At 41.0% G+C, this 12,776-nt stretch overlaps 1 protein-coding gene across 1 annotated transcript in view; it reads left to right on the top strand.

The window, feature by feature from the left end:
* phf14 (PHD finger protein 14) overlaps nucleotides 1–12,776 on the top strand; it is a 98,682-nt gene that overhangs the window by 34,313 nt on the left and 51,593 nt on the right. Inside the window, exons 7-10 of the mRNA XM_038285903.1 lie at nucleotides 1,861–1,998; nucleotides 4,718–4,864; nucleotides 4,972–5,242; nucleotides 9,350–9,456. Coding sequence (XP_038141831.1) covers nucleotides 1,861–1,998; nucleotides 4,718–4,864; nucleotides 4,972–5,242; nucleotides 9,350–9,456 — 663 coding nt within the window. The remainder of the gene's footprint in view (nucleotides 1–1,860; nucleotides 1,999–4,717; nucleotides 4,865–4,971; nucleotides 5,243–9,349; nucleotides 9,457–12,776) is intronic.

Here is a 12,776-nt window from a genome sequence, read left to right as displayed (position 1 = left end):
ATTAAGACAGAAAAAAGAAAGAAAATAACAAACGATCAGTTCAGGGGTTTGAGAAAATATGGGAATCAGGAAATTATCTATAAACCAAACTGAATGATTGTTGTTCTCTACTTCAAAAAACACTTTAGATTTTAAAATATATTTTTTACTTTAAAAATTCAATGTATAACATTGATCTATAAATAACCTCATTTTATTTCAGTGTTAAATTCTGTTTGAAGTAACGGATCATTAAAAAGTCTTCCGGACCTTTACTGGTTGATGATTTTCTTTATTCAGACCCGCTGATTTTTAATTGGTTACCCGTGGTTTGGCGTAATGTCACTGGCATGAAGCAGGACTCGAGCAGATCTGGTCCCTACAGCGTCCCCCGTAGACTTTATATCTAAATCAGACGCTTTGACACCCAGAAGGTTCCCGGTCTGAACCGATATCATCGCTTCACAAACGTCTTGGAGCTCAGTTGCTCTGGATTTATTCTTCTGAAGGTTTTGGTTAGGTTGGTCAAACTTGGATCTGTTAATGATGATAAACGTCTTAAACGACTGTGAACAGACTTAAAAAGTTTCTTAGATAAAATATCTTCCATCTGATCTATGCAGAGCTTCCGCTTAATATTTTCTTTAATCGCTGTAATGTCCTGTCCTCTAGAGGGCGCCCTGGTCTCTAATAATTAAAGAAAAAGTCTGTCAGCAAGGAATAATTAATGGATCATTATCTATAAAATAAAAACAATAATTTTCATTGTGACCACCGAGGATTGACAACGGACGGGTTGGTCGTTGGATCGCCAACTTGAAGAGGGAGGATTTGCCATCGAACTTCTGGCCAGAGAAAAAACCCGTAATATGTAGCCAACATTTGGAAGAAGAATGTTTTCAAGATGACTTGGATAATAGCGCGTTGTGATAAACACCAGATACAGCACTGGGACTTGATCAACAGCCGATACCGCACCGTGACGTCACTAACCAGTAGGTGGCAGTAGTGTTCTTTGACAAACATGGATGCCTCCAGTAAAGCACACTCACATGAAAATTACTCTGAATTAACAATATGTAATCATTATATATTTAAATTGCTTTCAGAAGTTTGAACTCTGAATATGAGCGACTTTCCTTAAAACGAGAAAAAAATACTAGAGGAAAAGGATGAGAATCCGATTCCTTATCATTTCTTCTGTTTAGCGGCAACAAGGAGCCAGAATAATGTTTTTGTGGTTCTGTTCTTTAGCTGCTTCAGTTTCCACATGACTAGCAGCCATTTGTGCTGCATGGAAGAGCAGCAGAACCTCTGCTCTGTCCACAGTGTGAGAGGAACACATGGTGGTCACCAGCAGCGTAGAAGGAGAAGCTTTAGTCACTCAATGATCTTCTAAGAGGAACCAGAACCAGAACCTCCTGTTTAAAAGCCCTGCTAACAGCATAAAGGCTAACATTGCTGAAAACAGAGAGCGATGTCACAGTTCACTGTCATCATATCAGAGCCACTAAACCTGCCTTTACATGTTGGTTTTATATTTCTCTACATTGTTTCATGTACTTTAGAAATGTTTTCTTTAATCAATAATCCAACATATATGTTATAAACACGTCTGCATCTATTAATATGAAAGAAAACATGCTTTGGTTGATTCACTCTTATTTATTACAGCAGGAACAATAAATAGTTTAGGTACGATGATAAACATTTTTTTTATGTCAGCATTTGATAAAAACAATTTAGCCCTAAATGTAAAAATGAAAAGTGGTGTTTAGGGTTTAGCTGCTTTAGAAGTTTCAGATAAAAATGACTGGAACTCCTAATGAAGTTATAATGTTTCAGGAAAATAAAGCTGATTAAGAAGCTTTTGTGTTGCAGGAGTGCAGTTTCTGTGAGGACGCCCGCTTTGCCAGGACCGGCGTTTGCATCAGCTGTGATGCCGGCATGTGTCGCTCCTACTTCCACGTTACCTGCGCTCAGAGGGAGGGGCTTCTGTCTGAGGCTGCGGCCGAGGAGGTAGGACCTCAACGTGAGGGGACGGTTAGCGACGGACCACAGCTCTGGTACCGCAGAGCTCAGGCTGTCGGACCAAAGAGCAGTGCTGCCAACTTAGTAGCTAAACTGAGTGTCTTTTCAGACCCTCTATGGCCTTTATTTCAAAAAGTTCCTAGCACCAACACTAAGGATTTTTTTTCTGTTAATTATAACTTTGGTGACATAAAAGCACCAAACACTGTCCTCTCTCTCTCTCTCTCTCTCTCTCTCTCTCTCTCTCTCTCTCTCTCTCTCTCTCTCTCTCTCTCTCTCTCTCTCTCTCTCTCTCTCTCTCTCTCTCTCTCTCTGTCTGCTGTCGTCATGCAGAGCAGCTGCCTGCGCTGCTGCAGAGAAAGTAAACCTTTCCAATTCAAATCCAGATTGCAAATGAAATGTGAAAAGTTGCTGCTAAACTGCAAAATTAAATCATGAAAAAAACTTTTTTTTAACCGACAGTTTTGTGTCAGATAAATTAACTGCATTTTTCAGCTACAGCCTCTTTCTCTCCCCTTCTGCTCCTCCACTCCCCTCCTGGCTTTGCACTGCTGCTACTTTCTTCTTCTTTTGTTTTACTAGGTGTCAAACAGCTGATTGATTGACTTTATTGATATGAAAGTTGAGAAATTTAATTGTTACATCGGCTCAATAGCCAAAAAGAAGGAAAAGGTGCATGGGGTATTTCCAGTATATATATATATATATATATATATATATATATATATATATATATATATATATATATATATATATATATATATATATATATATATTAGTGCTGTCAAACTATTAAAAATGTTAGACAAAAAATGTTTAATAGCAGACAAAATTAAAATTATGCGATTAAAAATTGTATTGCATAATCTTAATTTTAATCGTATATTATCAACGGTTAATCGCAAATTTTATCTTTTTATTTTATTTGGGCATTTTAAGAATGCAAATGTGCAGTAATGTAAAAAAAACATGCTTATACAAAAAGTTTTTTATTATCATTATTTTTCAAGCACTTTTAAGAAACTAGAATAAAAAATTGTAAAAAAAATTACAAAACTACTGAACAGTAACAGTCCTTCAAAGTACTCCATAAACTTAAGTTTTTTTCTCAAACATAGGACAAAAATAAAAGATGTACTGTTAAAATAATTTGCACATTCTGCTATGAAATTCAGACTTAATTAAAATAAAATGAAGTTACTCACAAAATAATAAATAAATCAAATGAAATTACAATAATTGGGCTTTGCAGACATCTCAGCAACATAACATTTTAAATGTAGAACATTTTCAAAATGCTTTAATATTCCTTTGTTCTGAACAGGAAGTGCAGCAGCAGCGCCTTCCACATGACTTAGCTCATTAGTTTGTCTTGTTGGCACTAAGCCAGTCAGACGCTCGTTTCTTCTGGACAACAGAGACAGGCGACTCTGGTTTTGTCAAGAGAGCCTTCTGGCACAACTTTAAAAAGAAACTTATCATTCAGGATGCCTTGTCTGTTGGCCATTTTTGCCCAATCAAAGCACAGGTCTGTTACGCTGCGGACTCTCCCGCAAACTTAGCATTCCTTAAGCTACGGAAAGCGCTGAGGGTAAAACAAACAGTACAGAGAGAGCTGCGGAAAAAAAAGAACAAAAATGAACGGTGCATTTGTTTTGATGCACAAATAACGTGCGTTAATAACATTTCGGCGTTATTTTCTTAAGCAGTTAATGCGTTAATAATGCTTTTAAACTGAAAGCCCTTATATGTATATATATATATGTATGTATATATATATATATATATATATATATATATATATATATATATATATATATATATATATGTAAATACTAATAGCTCATTCTTCATAGCAGCACCTGCAGTAGCGCTCCTCTGACTAAAGGAGCTGCTCAGCTCCTCTCCAGTCTGCTGCAGAGGGTAGAAGGTGTTCTCCATGATGGATGGAAGCTTGGACAGCTCCCTCCTCTCAGCCACTGAGTCCAGAGTGCAGCCTAGGACAGAAACGGCCTTCCTCACCAGTTTGTTCAGTCTCTTTCTGTCCCGCTCTGCGCTGCCAGTGGCCCAGCAGACGACAGCATAGAGGAGGGCTGATGCCACCACAGAGTCAGAGCAGGTTTGAAGTAGGGACCTGCTCACTGCAAAGGATCTCATCCTCCTCAGGAGGTGGAGGGAGGCGGCTCTGGCCCTTCTTATACAGGGCGTTGCAGTTTATTATTAACGTGAACAAGCAGGGATTTGAAACTCTCCACAGTTTCTATGTCCTTCCCCTGGTTGTTCATGGTAGAGTTAGGTGGGGGTCTTCTGAAGTCCATCACCATCTCCTTGATCTTACTGGTGTTCAGACACAGGTGGTTATTCTCACACCTGTCCACAAAGTTCATGATGGCCGATCGATCCTCCAGCTCCTTCCCCCTTTAGAAACACCGCCTACAATGGCCGAGTCATGGGAGAACTTCTGGAGATGGCAGCTGTCCATGTTGGAGGTGAAGTCAGAGGTGTAGAGGTGGAAGAGGAGCAAAGCTGGGGGGCCCCAGAGCTGCAGACCTCTGACTGACAGCCGTGCAGACGCATGTGCTAAGGGGGGGGTGCTTCTTGTCTTTGGTTGTTCGACTTTGCTTTGATAATAACTGGGTATGAACTAATGAGCTGCATTTGTTTCTGTTATTAATGACTCAGTGTTTGTGTCCTTGTGTCTCCTCAGGACATTGCTGATCCTTTTTTCGCCTACTGCAAACAGCATGCGGATCGCTTCGACAGGAAGTGGAAAAGGAAGAACTATTTGGCCCTGCAGTCCTACTGTAAGGTGTCTCTGCAGGAGAGGGAGAGACAGCTGACCCCTGAGGCTCAGGTGACCTTTTCATGTCAAACTGAAGCTGTTTGTTTCTACTGTGGAGTTATTTCAGTAAAGAGCAGCAGGCTCAGTGGTTTATGGTTGCACGGTTGGTTCCCCTTCAGGGCCGGATCATGACCCGCCTGCAGCAGTACCGAGACAAAGCTGAGCTGTCCCGGAACACTCGGCCTCAGGCCTGGGTGCCCCGAGAGAAGCTGCCCCGACCTCTGACCTCCAGCGCCTCGGCCATCAGGAAGTTGATGAGGAAGGCGGAGCTGATGGGCATCAGCACCGACATTTTCCCCGTGGACACGTCCGACGCCAACGCCAGCCTGGATGGACGCAGGAAGCACAAGCAGCCCGCCCTCACCGCAGACTTCGTCAACTACTACCTAGGTGAGCAGCCGTTTGTTTTCCTCCGCCATACAGGAAGGAAGACCTGGAGTCTCAGTGCCGCTAACGGACCACGCTATAAGATCCATTAGACGGAGCGGTTCTAATGAAGACCGGCTCCAGGTTCTCTATCTGAGGAAGTCTAGCTGACTGCGTCTTCTTACTGTTAATGATGCTAACATTTACCCATTAAACTCATCTGAACTTTGACCCCACATTCAACTTTTCTGGAGTCGAATATAAGCTGTGGATGGGTTAGCAGGTCGGTGCCACCAAATCAAGGAGGAACCTGCAGGAGCGACCTGATGGTTCCAGTTAAAGTTCAAATAGGAAACGCAGACTGAAAGTTTCCCATTTCATAGTACGTATCGGCTTGGACACCACAGCATCTGGTGGATGTAAATCTATTTACTTTCTGGATCGAAACTTGAAGCAAAACCGGGTCGTTCAGATAATTAAACATTTCTTTTCCCGACCCAACGCCATTCCTACAATTTTAATGACGTTTTAAAAATCTTTTATAGTGATTAAAGTCGTAGGGAAGCGGCTGTTCCAACCATTGCATTTCTGAATTCTCCCAGTGGTGCCCGACTTTACACAAGTGAATAAAGTGAATGTGATTGGTAGTTTATCAAGGGGGCGGGATTGTTGTGGTGGAAGGTTCGGAAGCAGGTTTGGTTGTCGCCGGTTTATTGGAAGCATGTTGCTAACCAGTTAGCATCTTAGTGCTAGCAGGTTCCCAATGGGAAATTCCATTGGGACCAAGTAGCACTAAATTGGTGACTTAGAAACGACGCTGTCAAGGAACGCTATGGACTTCGGAAACATGCAAGAGGAGGAGAGTTTAGTGTCGGAGGTCGTGGATGAGTCTCCTCCGTCATCCATTTTTTATTTAGAGGAGGAAAGTGGGGACGAAGATGTTGTGGAAGAGGACGCCAGGGCGGCAGAAGCTTGGTTTGGTGTAGAAGGCTTCCAGCCGTACATGTTTGAGCCCTTGCCTCGCAACGCTGCCAGTTCTGTTAGCTCTACGCCTGCCGAAGACACAGACGTCCATCCCCGTGAACACTGGGACGCAACTCAATGGGAAAGGAAAGGATTCTGATTTCAACCGTTGCGTATATTAGCTGCGACAGATGAATCAAGATGCTATGACTGAAAACATTTGATTGACAGATGACCGTTGATATATGATTGGCTGAATTTAGGTGTTCAGGCTGACGTAGAACTAACTGGCCTGCAGAAGATAACGGAGAAAAAAAAAAAAAAAGATTTTAAAACAGGATTTTTTTTTTTAAATAGAAATTTTCTAACTTTTGGGACAATATGATCTGATAAAGAGAACATTTAGATACATGTTTAAGCCAGAATGATTTCCCTCCGACTTTAACAGTGCATGAAGTAGTGTTTCTATACAGGGACGTTTGACTACACTAACGCCATAGCTGGGTTTCGTCACGTGACTGCTCTCACCGAACTCTGACTGCTAGAGGCGCCCAGCGTACTGTACAATTCTCTTGATTTTTATTACGATTTAGACCAGCCACATAGAGAAAGGATAATCTACCATCACACACCCTAAAACTGCTCTAGACGCACTTTTGTTTAAAATTGGAACTGTGTTATTAGCAATGAATCAAACCAGTTTGACCAGTGTAAACAAAAAATCAAAGCTTTATGTTCGTTAAAAAACAAGCAGGAAAAACACAGGAAATTAAACTAAATCAGCAGAACTGTCAGGAATGAGCAGGAGATTTGATTGAGTCCACCTTCACTTCCTGCCTCATTTTGACAGGCACCAGTTCACCCAATCAGTCCCAGTATAGGACCAGTTAGAGGGCTGAGGACAGCAGCTGTCCTATAAACCTGCCAGCATCCCAGACTGATTAGATCAGAGCTTCAGGTTCTGCCCAGAGGCTACAGGTGACAGCTCTGTTAACAGGGGGATGGGAAACGATGTTCTATGTCTCCTCAGAATAACAGCATCTCTGTCTGAGCTGCAGGAGGAAGCTGTTAGAAGAGCCTGGAAGGTTCCACAGACATCTGAGTTCAGTCAAACCTGGCCAGCCCTCCTCTGCAGGTGTTTCATTGGCTGGAGGCCTAAGCAGGAGCGACTCCATCGAGTCGGACTGGAGTAGTGACAGGCAGGCCGGGCCACAGGCGGCTACGCTCTACCCCTTCTATTCATTCTAGCTAATCTGAATCGTTCATCTGGAGAGCGAGATCATCTGTGGTAGCAGCAGTAGACATCTTCCAGGCATGGGAGGAAAACTAGCTGCAGTTCAGCAGACAGGAAGAAGGAACGGTAGCCGGCGCGCGGATGACGTCATAGACACTCCACTTTGTTTAAAAAACACATAAATATAAAAAATATAACGCGGATGTGTGGGGGACAGTGATTGGCCTCCATGTTCTGAATGCTGGCGTACCATAAAGAATAAATGATGAACAGTTTAGTTTGTGCCTTCAAGTCGTTGCCCAGAGGAAGACGTTACTGGATATAACCTAACGGAATATCTTCAGAACGGCTGCAAATGACACTAAACTCATATGGGTGATAGAACATGATGGAATAACGGAAAATCAAGGACCCAATGGAAAAAAAACGACGTTCCCCTTTAAGTGGGATACACAAGCAGATGACCTGGCTTCTAGGTATAAATCAGCCTTAAATGAATTGGCTTGTTGCACTAGGCAGCGTAAATGTACTTCTGCATTCCTTGGTGTGATGTTCAACACCCGCTGTCTTTAGGTCAGGCTTAAAGTGTCAATCAACGATGTTCTTCACTTGATTCAGGGTCTGTCATCTCAACACAGATCGTAAACTTTAATTTTAATGCACTCTTGTGAAGATCCTGGCAACTCAGCTGTGAGCTCATCACGCAAAAAATTAAAAATAAAAATAACATGCATACACTGTGAGCAGAATTATTAGGCAAATGAGTATTTCCACCACATCATCCTTTCATACATGTTGTTCTACTCCAAGCTGAACAGGCTTGAAAGCCAACTTCCAATTATTTTATCAAAGTAAATCAGGGGGTGTGCATCTCTGTAATGAGAAGGGGTGTGGCCTAATGACATTACACCCTATATAAGGTGTGCTTAATTATTAGGCATTATTATGTTAATTGTGTTAGACAACTTCCTTTCCTTTGGCAAAATGGTCAGAAAAGACATTTAACAGACTCTGAAAAGTCAGAAATTGTCAGATGTCTCTCAGAGGGGAGCAGCAGTTTGGAAATTGCCGAGCTTTTTGGGCTTAAATCTAAATTACCTGCGACAAGTTGACTGCGACACACTGTTGCTGTAGTATAACCAGCCCTTAAGACTCATGAATTGTACTGTGAAGAACACGTACGTTTCGATAAACAACAACGTAGTCATGATCCTCCAACCCATTGGTAGGCCAGTCTCTTTTTTTTGGACCCAGAACAAACTAATTTTATATCAGATCGCTAGCTTTCTCTGACAACATTCCAGATTGATTGGCTGGAGCGGGAAGCCACAGGAAGTACCAGGCATCACATCCTGGGACAGAAAGTTAGTGGCCGCCATATTGTGCACTTGGCCAACTCATAACATTTGGTTGAAGTGTCCATTATTCACTATGCACTGTAAGCTAATGAGCTCCCAGCTCGCTGTAAACCTTAGAAAGCTGCTGGACTCTGGATGTATGAGGCAGATCAAACTCCTGGAAGCCATTTTTACTGGATTAACTTCTCAGGGAGTTCAAGAGGAATAAATCAAGTTTTAGTTTAGCTTCCACATCATAAGTGTAGCAAATAGACGGGTTATCCCTTTAATACAGTTATATATTTATGTTGATAACTGATTAAACTGCAGATGAGATAAATATGTTTACTTAAACAGAAGCTGAAAAAAGCTCCTTTTTCTGTTTTTGGATTTTATTAAAGGCTTGTGATTTTCATCAGTCAGATCCGGTTTAGTATCAGACGGCATTCATAGGTTTTATATTTACCAATGGCAGCGTTTGGAGATGACCTTGAGAACTCGCAGAGGGCCTATCGGCCATCAGGGCTCTGTCTCCTGCCTCTCCTCCTGTACATAGATTGGGATCGTGCTATTGATCTTTGTCCCATTGTTATTCAGAGCGCAACATGCGAATGATCCAGATCCAGGACAACATCTCCGAGCAGAAGAACTTGAAAGACAAACTGGAAAGTGAGCAAGAAAAACTACATGTGGATTACAACAAGGTGAGCAGCACACAAACCGCCCCGTCTACGGAGCATCGTTATCCTTTTGACCGATACTTATGGTTCACTTTATTTATTTAGTGCCAATTTCCAACACGTCATCTCAGGTCACTCTCCACATGATTCAGTCCAATCATTCAGACAGATTTAAGGTTCAAAGGTTGTTATCTAAGCTACCCAGCTGCTTGCTTCCACTCATGGACAAGCAGACAGCGAGAGACGCTACACTGCAGAAACTATCTAAGAAGAAAAATAATCTTAAAATAATTTTATTTACCCTTTATTTGAGTAGATAGAAGGTGATCAGCCAATGGAATGAGTACTTTACTTAAAATTAAATAATATATATATTATGCTCTTAAAATAGAAAAATGCAAATGTTATTATTATTTTAAATGTAAATAGTCTTTTCCATTGGCAAAGTGTCTCACCTGCCTGATTCAAGAAAAATGCTCTTATTTTAATAAGAATTAACTTATTTAGATTTCTTTTTTTTTTCATTGTAGACATTAAACACACTTAGAATACATGCAGAGACAGTGGAGAGGAACAACTCCTTTTTGAAAAGAAAAACCTTCTTTAGAACCAGATCCAGGCTCAATTTGAGCGGCTTCTACTGAGGCCGACCCGGGTTCAAGGAGACAGAAGCAGACATAGAAGTAGGGCTGCAACTAACGATTATTTTAAAAATCGATGAATCGGCCGATTATTTTTTTGATTAATCGATGAATCGGACAAAAAATATTTTTTATACTAACCTCTTTATTCCAAAATAAACATTTTAGACAGAACAAACAAGCACACAAGTACAGGTTGCTCATTAACTGTACTGGTGCAATATGAAAAATAAATGTTTGTGTTAAAACTACGCAAACTTACATGAGAAATGTAGCTGTACATCCACAAAATATAGGCTACTTTGTTTCATAAAGCGCAAAAAAAGACATTTTTGTTTTTAAAGCCCCTAAGGGGTTCAAACAACAGGCCCCCCCATTTCAACAAATGAGGTTTTTTAGACTAGAAGAGTTCTGCCTTTTAAGACAGGAAAGTATAGCAGTTAAAGTTGCTACTTGAGAAAATACTGAACCATAGAGATAAAAATAGCCTGTGATTCAAATTATAAATTGTATTTGGAATAAAAATGAGAGAACTAGGGGTGCTAAAAAACACATCCTCCAAAGACAGATATTTACATGGGAATGTGGCAGATAATTAATTGACATATTACTGATCTTGCTGGATTTTATTCTGCTTTACTTTCATAAATTGCAGGATCTTCTTTACTTTATCTTTGCCAGAAGATTTAAACTTTAAAAGCCTTGCCCTCATAATTTGCAAGTTAATTTATTTATAAAGTAAATATAAACGCTGCTTAAGCTAATTCAAATGAAATTAAAAGTAAAATAAGTAGCCAACCTTATCACTGTCTGTAACCTACTAACACGGTAAGGAAAGCATCAGATGAGCTACCTGAGAAACTAACGTTACGTTTCCCCACTTTAAAACCAAACAAACATGGCCGCTCACCCTGCTGATCAGCTCTCTTCACTGCCATCGAAGGCTCCAACATGTTTCTTTTCAGGTGCTGCGTCATAACAGTGGTGCTTCCGTGCCATGTTCATTTGTTTTGACAAAAGTTGCATGTTACGACTTTTTTCACTTTACAAAGCGCAGGCTGTCTGCGAATTGAGATGCAGCTTGCGTTTGCGGTATCGGTCATTAGAACAGTTGACGTTACTACCTTTTGAAAACAGCCTTTGCTCATCTGCGGCGCTGGCTCTCTCTGCCGTATTTTTTCTTCTTCCCGCGTTTCAATCAAGTGGCAGTGATGACGGCGGCGGATGACGCATTAATCGCGCGACACAACTAATCGATGATGAAATTCGTTGCCAACGCTTTTAAAAGTCGATTTTTATCGATTTCGATTCGTTGTTGCAGCCCTACATAGAAACGAAACATAGAAGCACTGGTCTATAAACACTTTCTATGTTAAAGAAGCTAAAAGTAAACTAGCTTCACAGGTGTGCTTCCCACACTCTGGGAGTGGGAGAATAGAGATAGAATGAAGCAGAATGATGAAAAAGGGGTCCCTATGTCCTCCAGCAGTCTAAGCCTATAGCAGCAGAACTATAGAGATAGATCAGGATAACCTGAGCCACTCTAACTAGAAGCTTTATCAAAAAGGAAAGTTTTAAGTCTAGCCTTAAAAGTAGGCAGTGTGTCTGCCTCACGGACTAAAACTGGTAGTTGGTTCCACAGGAGAGGAGCCTGCATGTTGATTTAGACACAAAGAAAAGTCACTTTTTAAACACCTGAGCGAAAATGAAAGAACTTTGTGATGATTGATAAGAAAATGTGAAACTTTATTTCTTGTTAATCAGATTTTTTCCTAAACTGTTTATTGGATAAATTAGTTTTTTGGCAGAATATGATCTTGCCTAAGAGCAGATGAGTTCGAGGGGGGAAGCTCTGCAAAAAGTGGAAAAATATTAAGTTAAAATGTAAAATAGTTCTTTTATTGTTTGTGTTTATGCAGGTTTTTGTTGTATTTTAACCCTTTATAGGGCAAGTTAGGGTTTTGTGATCCATTGCATACCCCTTACAAATATAGTTTTTCTTAGTTTAAATGTTGACATGGAGCCTGATGGAAGGAATCAGCTCCTATCTTCTGTTTTTCAGGATTCTTTATTTTTCCATATCATATTTCTATGATGCGTTTTCTTATAGTTAGTGGAAGATTTCTGTTTCTTTTAGAAACTGTGAAACTAGAAGCGTCTGCAGCCTGATGGGAGTACTTTATTAACCTGCTCTTGTCCAGATCCAGTGATGCCAACGTTGCTTTTCTGCCTCTGGAATCAAAATGTCAGCCTTGTAGCCCTGGGAGCTCCATGAAAGCGGCTCTTCTCCTGCTAACTGTAGCGTTATTACTTTCCCTCCGACACGTGACCTCTGCGGGGTGAGCGCCACTCCATCCGTCAGGAGGAAGGGAATCCAGCGCGGAGCAGAAGTCACCGGAGTTAATGTTGCATAGAGGGAGGCGCTGGGTGTGTGCTGAGCGTTATTGATGGAGTGTGTGTTGCTAATGAGTCGCTCCTACATGCTTCGGCCTTGGAGAGCAGAAAAGTTCACTTCTTAAGTTTTCCTGACGGTGATTCATGTGCAGAAACATCTAAACCAGTTCACTGTTTTTTTTTCAGTCATATGAAACTCAATTAGTGGAAAACTAGAAAATAATGAAGGACTGTGCCTCAGAAAACTCTGATTGAAACAGGATCAACAGCAGAAGGATGTTTAGCCTCTCTGTGCACAGAGTTCTCTAT

This window comes from Cyprinodon tularosa, unplaced genomic scaffold (assembly GCF_016077235.1).
Source record: "Cyprinodon tularosa strain WSP-4 unplaced genomic scaffold, ASM1607723v1 ctg217, whole genome shotgun sequence".
Taxonomy (NCBI): Eukaryota; Metazoa; Chordata; class Actinopteri; order Cyprinodontiformes; family Cyprinodontidae; genus Cyprinodon; species Cyprinodon tularosa.
The sequence above is the reverse complement of the archived record's forward strand: the minus strand, read 5'-3'. Positions and strand labels throughout refer to the sequence as shown.